General features: G+C 46.0%; 1 protein-coding gene across 2 annotated transcripts in view; it reads right to left on the bottom strand.

Annotated features, from left to right (window-relative positions):
- ASTN2 (astrotactin 2) overlaps positions 1-24,343 on the bottom strand; it is an 893,996-nt gene that overhangs the window by 665,051 nt on the left and 204,602 nt on the right. For both annotated transcript variants that reach the window (XM_012664418.1, XM_012664417.1), the window contains exon 3: positions 1,831-2,215. In XM_012664418.1, coding sequence (XP_012519872.1) covers positions 1,831-2,215 — 385 coding nt within the window. The remainder of the gene's footprint in view (positions 1-1,830; positions 2,216-24,343) is intronic.

Raw genomic sequence — 24,343 nt, 5'->3', positions numbered from 1 at the left:
ACTCTCCCTGAACAGTCTCTATGTCAGAGGCACTGTGCTAGGTATTGCAGGACGTGAAGAAATGAAATAAATGCAGACTGTCCTTTCTGTGAGATGAGAAATCACATGAAAAAGATAAATAACACTCGAGAAGGCAAACAACTGGACATATTGTCAATAAACCAGCCATTCAAAAACAGCAGAGACCATGGACATGGTGGACAAGGGAAGTTTTCCAGACATTCCAGAGCCGTCACCAGCCTGCAATGGCTGGGGCTTGGAGGACAGCTGAAGAGGGACACTGTAGCTGGATTTAGGAGAGTCTCAGAAGCCCAGCTAAGACTGAAGGTCTTGGGTTTACAAATACAGCTCTGGGGTTCAACACTTGGGGTTCAACACTTATCATATACCAGGCCCTGGGTTAGGCATTTCACACATCCTTTATTTTTATATCTAATCCCCCCAGTAACCCTTCAATGAGGAAAAACTGAAGCTAAGAGGGTTAAATTCCCATTTATCCAAAGTCACAGTAAAAATAAACGAGACAAGATTTGAAATCCAGGTCCAGAGGACACCAAAACAAACCTGTGCTGTCATCTACTGTACCATTCTAACAGTCCCCCTGACTTTCCAGGCTTCACAAAAGTCTCCCCTTTTTAGGAAGCCCCCAGTGTTCCTGTTTGCCCACTAAGCATCATGGAAAGATGGGCCCGAGGGCAGAACCTTAGGAGTAGAAGAGAAGAATGCAGAACCGGAGCTCCAGGGCAGGACCAAGCAATAAGGGTGCCTCTAGGCTCACAAAAGGAGCAGTCACTGTCTGAACGGGGATCTCCAGGCCAATCCTTTAACCCATCATTATCACCTGCTTCATAAAGACAGTGAAGAGAAAAAGCCCAACTCTACTTCTGCAGCATTTATCTAAAGGAAAACAGGTATATTGCACCTATACACAAGCTGGAGCCATAGACACTTAATAAAGACAACTATAAACACACCCTGTGTTTATGTGCAAGTAATCAATTGTTCCCAAACAGGACAAAGGAAATGGGTCTTTGAAACAACATATGTGAAAAAGAATGAGAGGTATTAGTCATCGAAAAATCTAAGATGAGCCAGCAGTAACTGCAAAAAACAAATGTGACCCCAAGCTGCATTAACAGATGCCTAACAGCTGGGAAGAGGGAGGTGAAAGCCCCATTTTGCTCAGCACCGGAGTGTCCTCACCTTGATGAGGAAGAGTGTCAGCTCAGGGGTTATGCTCCTGGATGGGAAATTTAGGATTTCTGTTTAGAGGACAGTGACTAGGATGGTGAAATGTCTGAAAAATACTTCACATGAGACTAGCTGGAGAAACTGGAGTTGTTCATTTAAGTTGACTTCCAGAAGTCACAGGGTGTCTCTCATTTCTGTTGTCAAATTTCCCAAGAGCTGCCTTGGAGAAAGATCAGATCATTTTCTTTGTGGACATGAAGAACTAGGGACACAGATTTCAACTCAGTAAAAGAAAAAACCATCTAATAGTAATGTCTGGAAATGGGATGGGCTCTTTCCTGAGTAGCGAGAAGGTTGTCAAGGGAGGTAATCAAGAGACACTGGAGAGAGGTTGGACTGCATACCCTCTGAGTCCTCTCAAAACACCGACTTTAGGAACACTGACATTCTTTTTTTCTCCCATCGCTACTGAAGGACCAGAGAAAACAAACTCTGATAACCAAGCGGAGAGGGTGGCCATAAATCCAAAGTGGCTTATCTCAGAAGACACTGCCTGTGTCCCCCACTTCCCAGCCCCTGTGCCTCTTCCCATCTTCCAAAGTGTCCCCTGGAAGAGGGGATGTGACAAGAAGGACTCACCTTTCTTCTCAAAGTTCCCCTTCTCTTCCCCTGGCCGCCCCAGGCTGTCCAGGGTGTGGGTCACCTGGCTGCTGAACTCGTCCTCGCGGGAGACGTGGTTGGCCCGCCGGGGGGGCTCCTCATCCTCCTCACAGTCATAGTCATCCAGGATGGGGGTCTCCCGGATGGGCACGCCGATGACGGAATTGTGGGCTTGCAGCCGGGAGGAACGGAAACTCTCCCGGGCCTGGGGACCCAGCAGCACCGATGGGATGTAGTGGATCTCATGGGTGGCTTCTGTGCTTGCACTCTTCTGGGGGATGCGGCGACGCTTCTGCCAGCGTCGCTGGGCATAGAGCGCCACGGTGAACACCAGCAGCAGCAGCAGTAGCGCGATGAGGCCACCCTGGAGCAAGAAGCAAGAAGGACAAATAAATGGGTCACTGTCCTTTGCACTTGAGTGGCAGAAGAGATTTTCTTATCCACCACCCTCAGCCCAGATCCCTGAGTTTGACTCATAGAGCCTTAGGAACCACCAGCCACAGCTTTGACGCTAGAGAGACACTGTTTCCAAACCTGGCGTTTTCACCAACAAGCTCTGCAACCTTGGGGAAACTGCTTGACTTCTCTGAGCCTTGCCGTTCATAGGTATGAAGGATAAGCACAAATTCCTGCTCTTCCTTCTTCACAAGGAAGGAGTAAGATGGACAATGGTCATGTCAGAGCAACCCAGACTGCTTGGCATTGGGAAGAGCAGGGCTGTGGCTTCACACAGGTGAGTGGCAGAATCCAGACCCTCCCTCCTCCCTGCTCAGCGACCCCTGGACAGTCGCTGACGCTCTCTCAGCCCTGCTTCCTCATGTCTAGAATGAGTTCACTGAGGGCTCAAGACAGTACTTCTTACATCCTGCTACGACTATAAGATCACATTCTTAAATCAAACATAATTTCTGCACGGTCTATATTTTCTTCATGTCTAGGAACTCTAGTTTTTCAATCTCTGGTTCTCAACGAGAGATCTGGGACAAAGCAGGCGCTTAAAAAACGTTTGTTAAATGAATGAACGAATGAACGAAAATGCACCATTCTAGGGCTCCTTCAATCAGAAGCTTAAAGTAAACCCAAGTTTATTTTTCTTTAATACATCCAACTCCTGAACGTTCGAGTCTGTGCATCATACATGAATGTGAAATAAGCTAATATCTTACATGATATGAGATTCATGAAACACCCTGGTCTGTGAGATCCTTAAGAACTGGGGCATTTGCAAAACACATCTGTGTCCCCCACAACCCCCGCCCAGGGCTTGAAGTGGAAGACATGCATTCTCCTGGCCTCCCTTCATTTGCTCTGTGCCAGAAACTTCTCTGATGGCAAGGCCTCATTGGTTATTGTGCTTCCCGTTAGGGAGACTGGAGGACACTTTGCCGAGTCCCTGCTACATAATCCCCGAAGTTGGGAAGGACGACCCTTGTTAGTAGGGGCCACAAGAGTCAGGAGACTCAGCAGCTCAGGCAGTGAGTAGCAGAGCAAGATCTGAGCCTCGTTTTTTGTGTGTTTATTTTGTTTGTTTGCTGGTTTTGACTTTAAAGCCTATGATGAGAAATGAGGAAGGGAGAGAGAATAGAAAAGGAGGGTGAAGACAGAAAAGGGCCGGGAGAAACACTAACCCTCGATAAACACCGCGGTGGCCCTCTTCGTACCACTTTTACTTAATGCTGTTCTCTTTAATCTCCAAGACAAGCCTATGTGATAGAGATTAAAATTTATGCTCTAAAAATGAGGACAAGGTGGTTCAGAGAGGTTAAGTCACTTGCTTGAAGTCACACAGCCAGGATTTAATCCCAGGTCCGGCTGGGTTCGAAAGGCCAGAAGGCACTGGCGCTGCGGCTAGACCCCAGCTCTCCACTGCTCGGCCAGTGGTCACTGGACAGCAATGTGGACACAGCATCCAAGGTATTCTCACCAACCAAAGGGAGGGCGGAGGGAGGGGAAAATGGGGACAGATGGTGAGGGCGCATGAAGGGGGCAAGCTGAGAAAAGGATTCCAAATCCTGGATTCCATGGGCACACCTTGGGGCTGCTCTTCAGAGAAGCTTTTCATCCTGGCCCACGGAGGCCTTTGGGGAGCCTCCTCGTCTGACCCCGCCCTCTCTCTTCCCACCTCTGGGCGTTTCGTTCGCTGTGAAGCTCAGGCCTTGCCTGGTTCTACAGCCCTTCCCCCCTCACCCCCTCTGCCCACCCCAGTTATGGTTGTCGGATGCTGTGGTCAGATCCCAGCCCCAGTGCTGACCTAGGAAAGGTGAGGCCTGACCAACCCATCCACCTGCAGCTACTACTGCCCTTCCTTCTCTCCCTGCATCCCAACAATCCCTCTCTTATATCCCCTACAGTCCTGGACCACCTCATAAATCCACTCTGGGAGCTTCTGGAAGGCAGGAAGCCCCATCCTTTGCCTCACAAGCCTTCCAACAGTGCCTGGCATAGAGGCTAAGAGCGGGTGTTAGACTCCCCTGGTTTCTGGCCAAGATCTAGTACTTAGAGACTGCATGATCTTGACTGAGTCCATTTATCTTTCAGAGCCTTGATTTTCTCATGGGTTAAACAAGGACAATACTCATGGTGCCACCTCACCGGGTCATTGTGAGGGCTAAATAAGATGCTTGTAGGGTACTTAGTACAGTGTAGGCACAGGTAACTGTTCACAGATTGTTAGCTATTCTCACGGTCAACAGCATTCAGCAAGCATACATGTAATGCTGAATGAATAAAGGAATGAGGGAATAAATAAATGCTTTGTACTTCTGTCCCTGAATGCCTATTCTGCATTGGTTCGGGTCTCCAAACCTTTCTCATTCTGGACCAGATACTTGATATATGCTTGGCATATATAACGGTCCTCGTCCTACATGGAGTTAGAAACTGAGGCACAGAGACAGGAGGCCATGTACCCCAGGTAGTGCAGCTGAGATTCAAACTAACTTCAGCACGACTTAAAACTGTGCTTGGGGTGGAGCAGGGACAGGGACAGGAAGGCCTACTCAGCTCCTGCCAGGCCGCTCTCCTGCCTCATCAAATGACCTAAGCAATTTCAGGTGCAGATTCCCCACCACAGGAAACTTCCAGAAGGTGGCAGAGGGACCCCTGCCTTTGGCAGGCACTAAGGGTCCCTTTAGCTTACGAATCCACTGATCCTTTAGCCCATAGCTTTGTCATCTGATATAAGCCCAGGCCAGTGGCTCTGGCTCTCTCTTTAGGGTGCAGGCTCCTTGTCCTCACTCCCCAGCCTGTCCTGAAATCAGTGACCATGTGGCTTCTGTTACAGATTGGAGCTTCATCGTAAGAACTTGGCCAAAGCAGAATTCCAGTATTCAGGGGCTCACTGTGCCACTGACTACTGAACATACCTCCCCAGGCTGGGGTTCTGAAGGCTCAGGGGGCCTCATCCACGACTTAGTAGTGGTGTGGGTGATGTTACAAGTATCATTCTGACCAGCCCTACCTTCCCAGTCCCTGAACAGTGGAGTGCATGGAATTGGGGACAATCTCAGAGCATGCAGGAAAAGGACTGTAAATTCAGGTTGCCTCACTGTGTGACCGTGGGCTGTCCCCTGCAGACCCTCAGTTTATTACTCATCTATAAATTGGATGTGGCCAATACTTGCAATAGTATGTCACACAGAGGCAGCAAGCAGTGGGGGTCAGTAACATGGCTGAAATCTCCTGCTGCCACATATATGCTGGGCCACCACGGACAAGGGACTTAATAATTTCTCACAATCACAACTTCATCATCTAGGAAACTGGGTGCGAAAGTTCCTTACAGAGGGAGGCGAGATGTGGGGTACTTCGCTCAGCGCCTGGCACATGGCAAAGCTATGCTACAAGAGAATCCCCATTCACGGCACCCACAGAGTTATTGTGCAAATCTAATCTGAAAACGGCTGCGATACTCCTCACAAACTGAAGAGTGCTGTGCACAAGCAAAGAAGCTCAGAGAACCCTTTGGCCGCCTCTGTCCTAGAGGGACGCTGCACCCAAAGCAAGCAGATGAGTGAGTCAGAATCGAGGAGAAACCGCAGTCCGGGTCCACCTGCAGTGGTGCAGGCTGCCGCACCGGCCCATGCCCACAGTTACACTCCCACCTCTTCACCGCTTCCCACCCAGAGGCAAGCAAACAGAAGGGCAGGGGCAATCGATCCACGGCCGAGCAGGGCCAGAGCGTCCAGCCTCTGAGTACACACCAGGAGCAAACACAGGCGGTGCAAAAAAACGCTGCAAGACAAGAGGGGAGCCCAGGAGAGAGGAAACGATCTAAGGGGAAAGCTGTGAATTTTTAGAAAGCAAGCTAAAAAGAGGCCAAGGCTCCAGGGGTAGCAAGCTGAGGCCCTGCTGACCCGGTGCCAAATCCGATTTGGGCTGTGCTCACTCTAGGGCCGCCCTAGACAAACGAGGTTGAAGAACTGGCTGCGAGTTCCGGAAATAAAAACGCCAGTCTACTAGTTACAGGTTTGTTTCTGTGAGGTTGAAGGCTGGACAGATCTGGGGGTGATTTGTTTTACCATCTCCTTACGGGTCTGAGAATCTCACTAAGCTGCCAGGCAGAAACTGGGGAAGAGATGAGAGAAGGAAAGTGTGTCCCCATTCCTTCTGGAACCTTCCCTACTCGAAGTCTCTCTAGGCAGGATCAGCCTGATCCTCTTCCTTCTGGTAATGAAAGTGAGTCTCAGATTCCCCAGCGGGGCCAGACAAGGGTGAGGGTGGGAGGTGTCAGGGCAGAGCACTGTGATGGGGACACGGAGACTCTGGGGACAGAAAGGCCAGCGTGTGTATCCTGCTTCCCCACTTGCTGGGGGCTGTGACAAGCTGGTTACAATGTTTTACCTTCTTGGGCTTCAATAGGCTCCCTTTAAAATGAGGCTGATTGTTCACAAAGTGAAGAATTATGCCAAGGATTAAATGAGACAATAAAAGGTCTGCACAAAGGCTCTGGCACCACAAAAGTCAACGAATGCCAGCTCCGTTCCTACAGCATCCCTACTGTTCTATCCCAAACCAAACCCTTTCACCCCACTGCACCCCTTCCTTAAAACCCTTTTCTGGCTCCCCAGGGCCCTTAGAATAAAGTCCAGACTCCTAACGTGACACTCAAGGCCCTTCATGACTGGGTCCCTGCCTCCTTTGCATTCCTCAGCTCCACGAGCCTCTTCTGTCCTCCCTGTCCTGTGGCCACCCTGAGTGCTTTGCATCCCTCACTGTGTGACACTCCCTCTTCTGCCTCCACTGCCCCCACAGCCCGGAGCACCCCTCCCTCACTCCACCTGGCATCTCAGCGATGGCCTTTTTGGAAATAGGGTCTTTACAGAGGTAATTCGTTAAGATGAGGTCACGCTGGATTAGGGTGGGCCGTAAATCCAATGACCGATGTCCTTATAAGAAGAGGAGAGGATAGAGAGACACACACGCGAAGAAGGTCGTGTGGCAATGGAGACAGAGCCCCACAGGAGTGATGCGGCTACAAACCAGGCTACACCAGTGCTCACCGGCAGCCACCAGAAGCCAGCAGAGCAGCACGGGACAGATTCTCTCTCAGGGCCGCCAGAAGGAGAAAACCTTGCTGACATCTTAATTTTGGACTTCTGGCCTCTTGAACTGTGGGAGAATAAATTTATTGTGTTTGAAGCCACCCAGTTAGCGGTAATTTGTTGTGGCAGCTTCAGGAAACTAATGCATTCCCCTTCACCTGCCCACCTCAATTCACCTGACCGTCTCGGTTTGGAGATCGCTTCCCTGGGGAGCATCTTTGCCTCCTCCGGTTGGGGTGAGGCTGTCCTCTCTTCTCTCGTGGTTCCACGTGGTTAGTAGTTCTCTAGCTGTGCTGCTGTGAGCCCATCATCTGCCTGGCCATTTTCCCAGTGTAGGTCCCGAGTTGCCACTCACCCCAACTATTTATCCAGCCTTAGATGCAGAGCTTGGCCAAGGGAAGGTGCTTAATAAACATCCAGAAGCTTAAAATCTTGACCATAGTTGCCAGAAAAATGCAAACACAGGTCACAGTATTAGCTCTGACCCCAGCATCTGCCGAACACCCAGGCCAACCTGGTAGGGCCCCTCTGCTGCTCTGCCTTGATTTCGAGGCTAGTGCCTGGCGCCGGTTTGCTTACAGACACAATATCAAAAATGAAAAAATACACAGAGAGACAAAAAATGAAAAGCACCCCCAAACCACTCCACTGAGAGAGACTTCTGAAAAGTCAAACTTTGAACACTGTTCAGCCTGGCCTTATTTTAAACTATTTTTCATGTTAAAATATTGAGGCACAAAAAGAAGGAACCAGAGAAAGAAAAGAAAGGGATAATGTGAAAAATGCTTTATTTGACAATGTGTCATTCGGAAACTGATTACTTCTGTCTCCGGCCTTTTTAATATTCTCTCACTACGGCCCAGCCGCAAGGGGATTTGGTATTCTAAGGCTGGATTTATAATACTCTGTTCAGCAGTGATAAGAACACAGGCCTTTAATCCTCAGAGCTGTGAACATGCATATTCTCCCACATAATGTCCTTCTCTTCTCGACACTTGTTTCTGGTCCCTAGCAGCCATGATGCCACGATGGCCAGGGACTGGTGACACACTGGGTGTTCTCTTAGCCACTCGCCTATTGACAGAACTAGAGGGAAGGGGGTGGGGCCCCAAGTTCTCTGAGCAGTCTCCTTTCAGGCCTCCATCTATGCTTGAGCTGGAAGAATTATTCGAAAACAGTCCAAATCTTTAGTGTTATAGATAAAAAAAACTAAGACTCAAAAGACTGGAAGTGACTTACCCAAGATCCCGAAACATCCTAAAATGAATTTGGATGCAGAATATGCAGCCAATACCCTCCAAAGCTGCTAAGAAAACATGTCAATCCTGACAATTTGATCTATAAAATACCTTCCACAACCTTCCATTTCTCTCCACTCTACGGCTGTCTGATATCCCAGTTTGCATTCACCTTCTAGAGTAATCACGCCAAATGACCTCCCGGGCTTTATTCCCCAACTCCAACTATCCTCAACCCATCTTCCCTACCATAACTAAGGCACGGCTGGAAACAGATCCCCTCGCCACTGACTGTGCTGTGTGTCTTGCAGTTGGCAGTTCAAGTTCTCGTCAGTCAGGCCTCCACTTTTGTGCATAACTTGATCTCTAAGGTAGGTAAGATGCTCTTCTCAGAATGTGTGCTTTGCTCGTCCATGCAACCAACTCTACCAAGCTCCTGCTATTACAGAGCAGGGATGGTGCTCACTGGAAATCACTCTCCTGACCAATGTCCAGAGATTTTGCCCTTGTCATTTCCTCTGCCTGGAATGCTGTCCTCATTCTTATTCCCCACCCCCAAGTCTGCATGTCCAAATATCACCCAGACCTCACTGCTAACTTCAGTGCAATTTCATTTGTGAACTCTGCTGGGCTCTTCCCCTCTCCAGGCTGAGCCAAAAGGAATCTCTTTATCCTCTGCACTCTCACAGTGCTTCATCTTAACCCTCACTTAAGGAGCTTTAGCATTGTCTACCTCGTATTAGAGTTGTTGATGCTCTTTACTTAGCTTTCCTATGAGTTAGATTATTATACTCATTAAAGAGATGAAAAATGGAGGCTCAGAAAACAAACTTGCTTGAGACCACACATCTAGATAGCAAGTGCATGGGGTAAGGCCTCCCAAGGGGGATAGCTTCCATTAACCTGCATGCCCACTCTCTCAGGAACTGGGAATGTCCACTGCGCCTTGGGGAGCGACTGGGGAACAAGATGATAACACAAGCCAGATCATATTGCAAAAGGTATGGTCATTCTTTAGGCATTGAGGATGCAGAGATAAGGGTTTTTTTGTTTGTTTTTTTTTCTTAGCCACAGGGTGGCAAAATTAGCCGCATACCTTGGAAAGATCGCATTGGCTATGAGGGAGACTGGAGACAGGGGGACCACTGAGGTAGCTTCTAAAAACTGTCTAGGATAGGTCTTCAACTGGGGGTGATTCTGCCCCACAGGAGACATTTGATAATAGGTGCATTTTTGATTGTCACAAGTTGGGGGAGAGTGCTACTGGCATCCAGTACGTAGAGACCAGGGAATCTGTAAACATACTACATGCACAGGATAGCCATATACAACGAAGGATTAACTGGCCCGAAATGTCAACAATGTGGATATTGAGAATCCCTCATCTAAGAGAGAGATCTGAGACCCGGAACTAGGGCAGTTAAGGTGGTCAGTCAGCTAACGGGATAGATATAAGACATGCACAATGGGACAGGAAGACTTGTGTCTGATTGGCAGGAAAGGGGAGGTGCCAACAATGACACAGAGGTCTGGATTCTGTCACCAAATTAGAGAGGAACCTATCTATGTGTTGTTTTTTTCTTGGGTAATCTCCCAAAAGGTTACGCAAGATCCCAGAATATAATCTAATGAAGAGATATGCTTACATGGGTGAACAATTAGGAGAAGATAAATGCACTACACATCAGGATTTGCATATATATGTGCGTACATACATATGTATTTATTCACATCTGTAAAAGTATACTCACACCATCTTCATCTGTCTATAGTTAGCTATATTTATCTATATCTCTTTGCCTCTGGACAGATATAGGGTGACCTATTTAAGGAAGTCTCATTATAGAAAATGAAATGTATTTTTCTTTTAAACAAGTCATCTACTTATCATGTATCTATTAGAGACACTATTTTACTTCCCAAGATAATGCCAAGGGAATAAAGTAAATACACAGTGGTCCTACGCACCGCCCCCCAAGTCAACCTTCCTTAATCATCTTTAGATAAGATCAGAACAGGGGCCAAATCCTGGGAGATCATTCTGAATTCTACAGAAATTTAAAAAGGGGAAAGCCAATGAACACTTGGACACCAGTGTTTGCCCATGACTCAGAGAGACATAGGTTTGAACGCTACCTTTCAATTTTGTGTCTTTGAGTAAGTCACTTGAGTTTCTTCCATTTTCTCATCTGTAAACTAGGTTACTAACACCTAAGTGAGAATGTTTGGGGAGGATTATATGAGATTGTATCATACAACACATTTAGCATAACAGCTTATAAGTAGCAAATCTCAAAAAATATTTGCATTGTTATCATTGTTTCCTAAAAAAATGAGAATGAAGGAGTGGTGAAGCCACTGTTTCCCCTCCACTAAGGTATATTCTCTGCACAGTTTCCAAGCTGCATTCCTCCCATAAATTCCAAATCATGTGACCTTGACCACATCTCTTCCTCTTTTTGGGGTGAGTAGGTAGAATTGGAGGGTTTCTAACAGTCACTACAGCTCTAACATTCTAGGAGATTGGAATGGCAAAGGCAGACTTGAAAGGGTTTTTGAAGGGATGAAATACATATATTCTTAAGACATCCTGCCTGGTATTACAGGTGCAGATGCATATATTAAACCAGTTAACCATCCTGTATCCCCCACACTATTTCACACTTCTGTGCTTTTACTCCTGCTCCCTCTGCCTGAAATGCCCGTCCCTCGGTTCTTTGTCTAGTCCTTTAAGCCTCAGCTCTTGGGTCATGAGTTTGTCTGACACCTGCTTTTGCTGGCTGCGTTAAATACCCACATGCCAGGCCACACAGTGACTCCCGCTTCCGTCTGCCAGAACATGGAGAAGATGCATCGCAGTTTGACAACCCCTCCCTCATCCTGGCGTCCCTTAAGGGCGTTCTTAATCACCTCTGTCTTCCCAGAACCTAACTTGAGGTCTGCCACGGAGGAGGCCTCATTACATATTTATTGTATTCCTACACTGAGAGGCAATAAAGGGAAGGGCAGAGTTTTATTTATTTCTGGGTGAATTCAAATGGTACATGGCGCACAGTAGTAGATCCTCAATTGCTTGTTGAAAGATTGAACGATTGAATTCATCATAAATGCCTCTCTAAGGGTAGGTGGCCGAAATATACCTACATTTGTCTGGCAATCCTCCATCTGTATATAGGAGATAGCTGAAGGTAATTCATATGAGCCATTTAACACAAATCAGTATCCCAGTCCATGTTCTCAGGTGGCCTCTCAAATTCTGTCTCAAATCCTACTCTAAAGGATGGATGAATAGAGAGGGTGGAGAAAAACATCTTTAAGAGGACTGAAATTTTCCTATACTTTGAGTCATGAACCCATGTGAGCAGAGAACAGCTTTGCCCTCATTCACTGATTTATTTATTCACCAGGTTAAGAACATTTCTGAAAGCAGACAGACCCAAATTCCACCTTTTACTCTGCTACCCACCAGTAATGGAACCTGGGAAAATTTTCTCTGTGATGCTCAGTTTTCACAGCTCTAACATGGGAATAATACCATTCACCAAAAAGGGCTGTTGTGAGGATTAGATAAGACGGCATATATAAAACGTGTCACGCAGCCCTTGACCTGTAGAAAACATTTACTATACATGGTAGTCATGGGCTTAACTGTCACTACTATTACTGTTACATCCTGACCCTATGCTAAACCTTCTGCTTGGATTTAGGAATACAAAGATAGGCCTTCGAAGAACTCAAAGTTGGTTTGGGGAAATAGGTAAATAAGCAGAAAATTATCATAATGCATAGTTCAGTAAGCTCTATGCAAGAGGGAAATATAGTAAAAGCAAATAATTTCTCACAACTTACCAGTGTAAAAACATCAAAAAACTAGGAATAAAAAAGACATCTTTGTAATTCCAATTACAGTCAAGTTCAAAGATGTGGGGGAGATGCCTATCCAATCAAGTATACTCACAGCCAGAATGAGTTGGGAAGACTGGCTAACCAACTAGACAGCACAGTGGTTGATGGTGCAGGCTCTGGAGGTGATGGCCCTGGGTTTAAGTACCTGCGTTGTCATTTACTGGCCATGGAGCCTTGGGTAGGTCACTGCATTTTTCTGAGCCTCAGTTTTCACATCTGAAAGTTGAGGGTAGCAGTCTTTATAGACTCTAAGTCAAATGGACCTCACAGACATTTATAGAACATTCTATACAAAAACTACTAAATACTCATGCTTCTCAGCAGCACATGGGAAATTCCCAAGACTGATCATATCTTAGACCACAAAACAGGCCTCAACAAATTCAAAAAACTGAATACATACCATGCATCTTCTCAGACCCCAATGGAATAAAACTAGAAATCAATCAAAAAGAAACACTCGAACCTACACAAACTCATGGAGATTAAAACCTGCTGCTGAACAATTACTGAGTCAATAATGAAATTAAGATGGAAATCAAAAGATTCTTTGAACTGAATGACAAAGGGACACATCAAAATCTATGGGACTCAGCAAAAACATTCCTCAGGGGAAAATTAATTCATAGCCTTAAGTGCCTACATCACAAAGACAGAAAGATCACAAGTTAACAACCTAATGTCATATCTCAAGGGACTAGAAAAGGAAAAGCAAACCAAACTCAAAGCCAGCAGAAGAAAAGAAACAACAAAGGTCACAGCAGAACTAAATGAAGTGGAAAACAAAAAAATAATACAGAAGATCAATGAAACAAAAAATTGGTTATTTGAAAAGATGAACAAAATTGACAGACTACTTGCTATACTAACTAGGAATAGAAGAGAAAGGACTCAAATAAGCTCAATCAGAAATGAAAAAGGAGATATTACAACTGAGACCACAGAAAATACAAAACATCCATGAATCCTGTGAAAATCTCTACGGACATAAACTAGCAAATGTAGAGGAAACGGGCAAATTCACAGAAACGCACCACCTCTCAAGACTCAATCAGGAAGAAACAAAATTCCAGAATAGACCAGTAACAAACAACGATATCCAAGCAGTAATAAAAAATCTTCCAACAAAAAAAGCCCCAGACCAGAGGGATTCACAGCTGAATCCTATCAGAACTACAAAGAAGAGCTAGTACCCACACCACAGAAATTATTCCATAACACAGAGAAGAAGGGATTTCTCCCCAACTCATTCTATGAAGCTAGTATCGCCTTGATATCAAAGCCAGGAAAGGACACGACAAAAGAAGAAAACTACAGACCGATATCCCTTATCAATATAAATGCAAAAATTCTCAATAAAGTAGTAGCAAACCGAATTCAGCAGCACATCAAAACATAATCCACCATAACCAAGTGGGCTTCATCCCAGGGATGCAAGGATGGTTCGACATACATAAATCAATATATGTGATTCACCACATAAAGAAAAGCAAAAATAAAGACCACATAACCATCTCAGTAGATGCAGAACAAGCATTTGACAAAATTCAGCACGCTTTCATGATAAAAACCCTCAACAAACTAGGAATATAAGGAATACAACTCAAAATTATAAAAGTCATATATGACGAACCCACAGCCAATATCATGATGAAAAGGGAAAAGTTGAAAACATTACCCCTAACAACTGGAACAAGACAAGGGTGCCCACTGTCACCACTTCTATTCAACATGGTGCTGGAAATCCTAGCCAGAGTAATCAGGCAAGAGAAAGAAAGAAAGCGTTCCAAATCGGGAAAGAGAAGGTCAAACTATTGTTCTTCATTGGCAACATGATCTTGCATGTAGAAAACTCCAAAGATTCCACCAAGAGACTCCTGGAATTGATACGTAAATGCAGCAAAGTCTCAGGATACAAAATCAATGTACATAAAGCAGTCTTTACTGAATGAGACTATTGTGAGAATTAAATGAGTGAACACACATAAGGGATCCGACATAGTAACTAGAAGATAGCCAATGCTCAATATATGATGGTTTAAAAAATTCTGGCAGAGAAAAGACAAACTGAGGAAGAGATCAGAAAACTTGAGTCCCAGTCCTTGCCTTGTCCCCTTATAAACTAAAGAAGTTTGCGGGTCCTCACATAGGTATTTTTAAAACAAGGTGGCCACATTCTTAACTTAACAGATAAGGAAAGTGAGCCTCCAAGAGGTGATTTTACCCAAGGTTGCAAAGTCAGTTAGTGGCAGGGCACACATTTGGCTCCAGGATCCAAAGTCTGTCTGCTGCACATTGCTGCAACAATCTCAAAACTTTCAGTATGTCCAGAGAGTTGGCAGTGTGTGAAGCCTGCATCTTTTGCACTATGATCATTCTCTGAAAATGTGTTTTAGACTCATAGGGCTCATGTGAGATCCCTAATCTTAAAACACTGTGCCAGCAACAGAGCCTTCTGAGGTCAGAAAGAGGAAGCCTGATTAATACTTAATACATGCAAATTAAGTTTCATGTGGGCAGGGAGCTTCAAAAGGCAACTGGTGGTACAAATCAGCCTGATGCTGGCTTCTTTAGAAACCATGGTGGGGAAGGGGAGTCTCATGTAGGGGCGGGGCAGGGGCTACTGGTCTGCCACTAAGACACAGTCCCAGCAGTGGGGGCTTCCCTTTGCACCTCTCTAGAATGGTGCGCTTCACCTTTGTCTCCATCACAGGATCTCTCTCTCCTTTCCTTTCTTTATTTCATTTGCCTCTCCCTGCCACTGTATTACACATTAATGTGTTAACTTTGTTTATAGCCCTAATAGAATGAACTTCCATAAGGTGGGGCCTTTGTTTTGTTTAATACTCTATCTTCAGTACCAAGAATAGCACATAGTGCTTTGTTGATGCATAATAATTATTTTCTTGGATGGGTGGATGGAAGGATGGATGGAAAATGTCTCCCCAAGTGGTTTGGTAGAGCCTTAAGTGCAAGAACTGGGTATGATTTATTTACGAGTCCTGTCCTCAGCCTATAGCCCAGGACTGGAAGCCTGGAAGATATTTAGTAAATAAAGAAAACATTCCCGTTAGGCCCTTCTTGGTGCCCAAGGAAAGGGTACTGGTTATATCAGTAATTAGGACACAAATGTGATAAAGAGCTGTTTACTTTTCGCTACTATTGGGCCAAAGAGGAAAAGTTGGTCTAAATCTCAAGTTTGTTTAATCATTTGTAAACACTCAGGCGATACTGAGCCAGAAAGTAAAGGGGTGAAGGGATGTCAGATCCAACATACACAATCACCTTCCATAGAAAGCAAACTGATAGCTATGTCTATGGGCTATTACTATTTCTATACCTGGATGGAAATAATCGGACTTTAAGTGAAAAGGGATATCCATTAGGTAGCTAAAAAAGCACAGGATTTGAGTTCAAATCCTGGCTGTCACTGATTAGCTGTACAGCTCTAGGCCAGTCACTTTACCTTCCTGAGATTTAAAATGATAAAAGGTGCCTTTTCTTCTTTATGAAAGGACCCCATCGAGAATCGTATTTATGAAGGAACTATGCATGTTGCAGAGTGATGTATACCTACCAATGCTTAGTAAAATAAGTATTGCTAGAGAGAGTGAAGAATCCAACCACTGGTAACTGGAGCAGAGAGTAACCGAAGCCACAAAAAGAAAAGCTGAAAATCTGCAGGCTTTCTAATATATCTGATCCTTCCATGATCTATCCATCAAACTTCTTCAAAATCTATTACTGGTCACACAATAGGGGTCTCTGTCTTGCTGCCATTTTCCAGCATTGGTGATGGAGCTGCCAATTGTCTAGAAGGCATGTTGTGATGGCCTCTGGATCTCCCCTACTGGGCCTGATCAGAAAAACCCCAGGAAAGTTAGTTACTAGGGGCAGAGAGTCAAGCACAAGATACCAAGCAATGAGAAGAGAAAAGAGAAGGGAATCGGTGGGAGGCTGGTTCATGCAATGACAGGAGAAGGAAGCAGAAGCTGGGCAGAGTCCTTGATGCACCCACCAGGGAAGACCTGGTATGCTTTACCCTTTCCTCTTCACCTTCCTGCTGCATGTCTCCTGGGTATTTAAAAATATGACACTCAGTATTTCTTGAGTACCGTAGTTAGCAAGCAGAATTGCCCAGCCACCTACCAACTTACCCTTAATGACCTCTCTCACCACTGAGATGCCTCCCACCATTGCCAAAGGTCAGGCAGCCCAGGGTACAGGCTGCAGGGGAAGCTGGTAAGTCACGCTTTCTCTCCTGGTTCAGGGAACATCCCAATTGAAATACTGATAACTGCTCTCCTCCCTCCAGCCCTACCATGAGTGCTGAACACCTCAAAATCTGTTCCCTAAGACCTTGCTGTCACACACGGGGCTTCCCCAAGGTAGATCTCCAGGTTCTGCTCCCCACTTCCCCCACAAGGTTCTGCATCTTTAGCCTTCCAAGGCCCACCTTCATATCCAGTCCCAGCTGGGCTCCCTGGACTGGACAGTTCCTTAGCTCAAGCCCAGGGTGAAATACAGTGAACCAAAGCTCCAACGTGCTGTAGCCTAAAGGGGTCAGTGATAGCTCCCTCATACTGCCACTTGAGAAGACTTATCATTGGTCGGGGGAGCAGGAGGTGGGTGGCAGTTGGTTAACAGAGCCTGAGACTGGAAAGATGAGGTCTGGGAGAGCCCAGCAAGTGTTTAAACTGCAGACGAATTAGATGCAGATGAACGTAATCCCATAGCTGGTAGATTAAACGTCCATGTCATAGAGCCACCTCCTACCCATATTAGTGAGGGGGCCTAGATTCACTCAGGAATGGCTAGCCTCGCTGTGTGTTTTCACTGTCTAGAAGGAACAGACTGAGGCAGAATAGGGACTTTCTCAGATAAAGTCCTGATTTCTGAATCTCACAGTGATCCTAAGCCTCCAAGGAAGTTGAGTGTGTTAATTTCTTAGGGCTTCCATAAAAATAATCACAAACTGGCTGGCTTAAAATGATAGAAATTTATAGTTATAGCTCAGGAGGCCAGATGTCTGAAATGAAGTTCCCAGCAGGGCCACAATGCCTCCAAAGGCTCTGAGGGGGAGTCCTCCTTGACTGCTCCTAGCTGCTGGTGGCTCCTGGAAGTCCTTGGCTTGTGGTCATATCATCCCAATCTCTGTCTCCATCTTCACATCTCCTTCTTCTCCCCTGTGTCTCTCTGTGTCCTCTCCTCTCTTTATAAGGACACCTGTCATTGGATTTAGGGCCCACTCTAAGTCCAGGATGATTTCATCTTAAGATCTTTAATTAATGACATCCATAAATATCTTATTTGCAAAGAAGGTTATATTCTGAGGGTCCAGGTAGATATGAATTATGGGGGTACACTATTCAACCCACTGTGCTGAGGAAGGATATCTAGGTCCCTTGTCTAGATCTGAGAGTCTCTAAGGTAACCCACAGCAGGCAAACCAAGGAGATCCAGCCAGTAAGGAAAAGGTCAGAGAGAGGATGGAAATGAGGCGTCTTTCCCTATCACCACGTGGCTACACTGAGGCAGAGGGAGCAGACATTGCATGCATCACAGGAAGGCAGCATCAGGACAGACGAGGAGAAATTCCATGAAGATGGCTTTGGACTGAAAACAAAACAATACAAAAATACACAAAACCCTTTCTGGCACAGCAAACTCAACTCAACTCTTAAGACACAACTTGTGTATATTCTTCTTGACCCTCCTAGATAGAGCTGGTTATCCTCAAACTTACCTGATCATAAGAATCACCTGGGCATGCTCATTAAAATTACTTTTTCTGGGCTTTACCTAACCCTGCAGAATCGCATCCCCAGGAGACCTTATCATCAAGTAGGTTTGGTAGTGCCAGCCTCGTGGTTAAAGCACAGGATGAAGCAGAGCAGAAGGGCATTCAAACCCCATCTCTGGCTCTCTCCAAGTTTCCGATCAATGGATCCTTTGTATCTCACTCTCCCTGTTGTGCAGTGATGGTAGCAGTAGCATCTACTTTAGGATTACATGGGTCACTCTGCTGAGTGACTCAAACAATAGAAATTCTTAGTAATAGAAAGCCACAACTATTACCAAGAGCATGGCCATCTGCAATGTCCCTAACCCACTCTTTGGCGTGTTTGCCTACATGCACTGCCTTCCCTCATTGGCTTCCCACCCCATTCATTTGTGTGTGCTGATTTAGCTTCTTGGTTAAAGCTCAGACTCTCAGTCCACCAAATCTGAGTTCAAATCCTAGTACTACTCTACTGGTTGGTTGTGTGGTCTTTTATAAGTTACCCTATTCTGTATCTACAAAATGAGGATGATAAACAAATATACCTCATATGGTTGTACAAATAAAACAAAGCAATCAATATATTGATTTGAATTTGTTTAAAAGCTAAAACGGAATGGATTATTTGTGGAATTTTACAGGGATAGAAGACGAAGGAGCTACTTATCACTGGAGAAGTCCAAGTAGCCAACAATTTAGAGAGAGTTTGGAAAGGGGGAGATAGAGCCAGGGAGAGTGGAAAGTGGGGTGAGTGGAAGGTGAGGAGGAAGAGAGGGAGCAGAGGGGAGAGTAAAGGAGCTTCCTGTTCCAGGCCCACAGTGGTCTAATCTCACTCCTCAGCCCATTACAAACCGAAGAATCTCTTTCATTTTGGTCACAGACTTCTTCCTTATTCCCAGTCCAGACCCTGAGGCTGCTCGCTGAGGCTAAATGTCAGAGAGGCTCAAACATAACCTTCCTTTTATCACCCTTGCTTCTAAGGGCGCTGCACTCTGGGAAACAGCACAGAAAGGGGTTAGGAGTTCTTTGGAGACAGAACTAGAGTAAAATCTTCACCCTGCCACTTCTGTGCAGCTAGATAACAAAGTTACAAAAGCCACCCCACAAGCACTGCAACAAAAGTAACAGCAAAAGGTGAGTGTCTATCACAAGACCTCCCAGGAGCCTCATTTTACTCATCTATTTAACGGGCCTTATGATGCTCCTAATTTATTGTATTATTTTGAGGATTAAATGAAGATGTGGGGAGGGTAGAAGGGGATTGAGGGATAAAGACGTCCCTATTGGGACAAGGTAACCTACGCTGGTGAGGGACACACTAAAAGCCCTGACTTCAGCATTATTCAATTTATCCACGTTTCCATGTAACAAAAACACTTATACTCCCTTGATATTTTGAAATTTAAAATAATAATAAATAAATAAATGGCGATGTGCACTTCAACACTCTGAATAGTGTTAGGAAATGCTTCTTCCTCACACCTCAGTTTCTGATCAGAATGAATTTCCCCAAATACTCTCTTGCCCACCCGCTCTGTTCCTGCCCACGGAGGTGGAGTGAATTTGGAGGGAGGACTTGGGCTGCCAAGGCTCCATCCCTTCATTTGCCTCCTTCGTCGTGGGGGCCAACACCCTCGAGGAGCAGCCCTCCGCTGTGCCCTGCCATCCCTTCCTTGCATGGGGACAGATTCCCACACAAGGAGGTGCCAAGCACTCAACACTTATACCCTGGGTGGGACGGTACCCATTTTTGACAAGTCCTCCAAGCTAACCTTTCTCAGTAATAAAGGCAAAATGTTTTTTTGTTTTGTTTTGTTTTGTTTTGTTTTATTTCAGAATATTATGGGGGGTACAGATGTTTAGGTTACGTATGTTGCCCTTGCCCCCTCCCTCCCCCCCTAAGTCCGAGTTTCAAATATGTCCATCCTTCGGGTGGTGCGCATTGCACTCTTTGTGTATGCATATACCCATCCCCTCCTCCCTCCTCCCCCCTCCCCCCTGCCCAACATCCAATAGATGTTATTCTTATATGGCAAAATGTTAATCTCCATCTGTTTCACCCCTTTCCCTAATCTTTCAAGTCGTTCTGAAATCTGGTAAAGAAAATACGGGGCTTCCACAAACCTCATGTCCATTACCTTGGCCCATAGAATGTTCTCCATAAATTGTTCTGTTATCATTATTATATTCCCCAGAAACCCCACTGTCTCTCCACCCTTTTGTGAAAACACTTTTTTTTTCTTTTCCTCTCTCTCTCAAAGCTGTTACATTTTTTCTCTTTTAGCCATACAGTTTCTGAAATTTCATTACAGTGCAACTAGATGTGATTTTTTTTCCCCTTTGTGTTCCTCATTCATCCTGCTTGGTACGCAGAGGACCCTTTCCAGCAGCTTCACCTTTCTTCAGCTCAGGATGAGTCCTGGCATTATCCCCTTCCCCCACTATCTGTGCCTGGCTTCTACAGCTCCTCCCTTTGCTGCTAACAAGCAAGCTTTCTGGGGGGGGTGAGCTGGGGGCTTGTGTTCCTCTAGTCTCAGAGCCTCCCTGGATCCAGGGCTGCGTGTGCTTCCGAGAGGCAGACAGCAGGCTGGGGAGAGAACTCCTGAAGAAACCAGGGAGGGGCTGTTCACTGGGAGGGGGCCCTGTTTCCAAATCCCCTGGAGCACTCGTTCCTCCCTCAGAAGCAGCAAATCGCAGAAAATTGCCGGACTTAAACGAGTATCAGGCTCAGTGGAAGCCAAGAAGTGGGAACTTAATCCTATTAATGAGATTTGGGGCAAGTCACTCAACACCCCCTCCATGCCTCCCCGTAGCCTGCTTTTCCTCATCAGTCAAGTGGCAACAATAATTTACCTTCCTTGACTCTCAGGGTGGTTGAGAGGATCAAATGAGATGATGTCTACATGAAAGGGCTCTGAAAATTATTAAAGACTCTATGTGTATGAGTGTGTGTGTGTGTGTGTGTGTGTGTGTGTGTGTGTGCATCCACACACAATGCAAACATACTCTCAAAGCTAACATAGTACAGAGAAAGACCGACACCTGCTAAACAAATCTCTGCTCATCTTTCATGATCCAGCTGAAATAGCCCCATTTCTCTTTATTTGACTCAGTGCCTGAAATAATTGGCTTGAATTTTTTTTTTTTAAAAAAAGGACATATTTAAACAAGGGAATTAACAGAAGGCATTGAAACTGGCCAAGGAAGACGGCAGTTTCATGCTCTCCGTCCCATTTTCACTCTGGATTATCGATGCTCGAGGGGGGGGATAATGACCTAACTCCCTAGATTTCTGTCCGTTTCTATATCTGTTGCTTCTCATAAAAAATATAGATAGGTTAATTCATGCAAATTAAATGCACGGTTGATAGGATTCCACTGTTACAAAAACGCTTCTTGTACCTGTCTTATGAACTGGAGATCCCCATAAGATTCTCTTTGGACCAATGACTCCCTGCTAAAAATGTCAGTGGACCATATCTCTCTGTAACAGGAGTGTGTGGCAGCCAAATGCCAGGCAGCAGAAAGAAAGAGTTAGAGGAGAAGGTGGAGAATATGTAAGCAGGCAGAGGGCAAGAGGCCAGAGACAGCCCCTTTCTTCCACAGACCAGAGGAGGCAGCAGTGGTACCCAACTGCCTGCCACCAGCGTGAGCAGGGAGCCTCAGGCAGGACAGATTGTGTTTGGGTTGGAGGGTAAGACTAATAACTCAGCAAAGACAATACAGATGTGCTTGGCATTCACACCGCCTCAGCATGGCCTCCCCTCCCACTTCTCCTCCACGCCTCTCTAGCGCCAGCTAATCCCTCCTGAACTGGCCATGTGTCTCCTACCGTGCTGAACAGATGCTCAACAGCAGCTAGAGGGAAACCCAGCGGAGGCAAACACACACATCTTTCTAAACCAAAATCCCTCCTTCCAAATGTCAGAATGCACGGGAACTCAGAGATCTTAAGGTTAACTGACATGGTTGGGATTATTACTGCTTTTGTATACTTTCCTTTGAAAAAAATTTAATTGAGAATCCTTTTCTGAACAAAACCATAAAAAAGGAGCTGCTCCAGTTCAAATGGAGGTTGTGGGATCTGAACTATCTAGAGCTCCATGGAGCAGAACTAGAAAAATATGCTCTTTCATTTTGCAAAAGGGAACATCAAGGCCAACAGAGGACAAGCACCTTTTCTAGGTCAAACACGGCTAGCGACAGAGCCAGGGCCAGAACTGGCTCCCTGGTAGCCATTTCAGGGCTTGTTTCCATCAACAGACACAAAACAGCAAGCTGTTTAGAGATGACGCCCACATTGGTGATTTCGAAATCGGAAGGAGGAGGCTCTGAGTTTCAGGAGCCTCTCCGGCGCCTGGGTTTTGGAGATGCTTAGGGAGCACTGCTTGCACTGGTTTCAGGGACTCAGGGCTGCCTTTGACTATCGCGGTGATGCTGGCAGCCAAGAGTAGCAGGACCTCTTGGTTCCCACAGGGGGATATGACAACCTTGGGATTCAGGAACCTGAGTCTGCTGTTACTTTGCTGTGTGACCTTGGATAAGGCAGATAAACTCTCTGGACCTCAGACTTCATATTGACAAAGTGGTACATTTAAGATTCTACAAAGAACTCCCTGCCTGATTGATCCTTCGGTATCGTGCAACATCTTACAGCTAGGAAAGAATGCAGAAAATTTAATATACAGAGTCTTTCTTTTTTCCTTCTCGTTTATTTCTACTTGGGAGTGTGGCAGCTTGGCAACTTGGAGAATTAACAGGCAGTGTTTTTGAGTTGCTACTGGTTGCCAGGAACTTCACACACACTTATCAGCGCATTTAATCACAATAATTCTCTGAGGTGAGCACCAACGTTCCTGTTTCTCTGATGATTAAACTGAGAGTCAGAGAAGAGAGTTCACTCTCTTAAGTGGCACAGCTAGTCAGTGAAAGTCTGTGTATGAGTCACCCAAAATCCTTTCCAGGCTGCCCCCCACCAAGAAGCAATGGGTTTCTCATCGCTGAAGGCACTCAAAGGTGAGAGAGCCAACCAAGAAGAGCTTTGTGGAAGACATTCAGCCACAGTTTGGGCTGGAGCCAGAGGTGTTGGCCTTGGATTTATCAATTCACACACTCGTAAGACACCAGGAGGACCCTTGGAAACCATTGGTACAATCACCTGTTTTATAGATGGGAAAACTGAGGCTTTGACCAATGTCACTTGTCAGCCTCCTGTGGTCAAGGTGACCTGGGTTTGAATTCTGTCGCCTACATCCCTGACATTCCACTGTCCCCCAGTGAGTGACTTCAGAGGGAACCCAGCCCCTTCCTCATGGCCATAGACACACATGGCTGGGCCAACGGACCTAAGGGAATACCTGAGAGCCAGTGGGGCTGCTGCCCACAGCTCTGGCCAGCCTGGACCTCCGTGGGTGGGCCTCAGCCCTTCTTCCCACCCTCGACAAGGAGCAGGGGTGTCATGGTTGACACACTCTCTCCCCTCCTTCTAGGGAGGCAGGTTGTAATTGGAGCTGCATGAGATGGGGGGTTTCCCTATGTAGGGTCACCTGTGCCCCCATCACACCACTATGGCCACTCACAGCCCCTGCCCCAGGCTCCTGGAAAACATATCTGTGTGTCTCCAGGTAGAGGGGCAAGCTGAGAGCAGCAGCCACTTACAAGTCGGAGGGAGGAGGCACCCAGTGCCAGCATCTCCTCTCTGACTCCCCCTTGTCCAGATGGGGCCTGGGCCCACAGGGAGGCAGAGTGCAGGGGCATGACTGGGCCTTCAGAGCTGATGGGTGCCCTGAGCAGCCCTTCCACCAACAACCTTGACCAGATCTTCTAATCTCTCTGCGGCCTAATGTCCTTACCTATAAAAAATAGATAATAATAGAACTTACTTCACAAATGTGTCTTAAGGATTAAGTGTTAGTAAAATAATGTACTCTAAGTGGGCAGGGCAGGGGCTGGCACACAAAGGATAACAAATGGTCGTCTCACCTCCCCACGGTTCTGGCATCGTTCTGCGTCTCAGAGCAGAA

This window comes from Propithecus coquereli, unplaced genomic scaffold, assembly GCF_000956105.1.
Source record: "Propithecus coquereli isolate 6110/MARCELLA unplaced genomic scaffold, Pcoq_1.0 Scaffold89, whole genome shotgun sequence".
NCBI lineage: Eukaryota > Metazoa > Chordata > Mammalia > Primates > Indriidae > Propithecus > Propithecus coquereli.
Note: the sequence above shows the minus strand (reverse complement) of the source record. Positions and strands in the feature narration are given on the sequence as shown.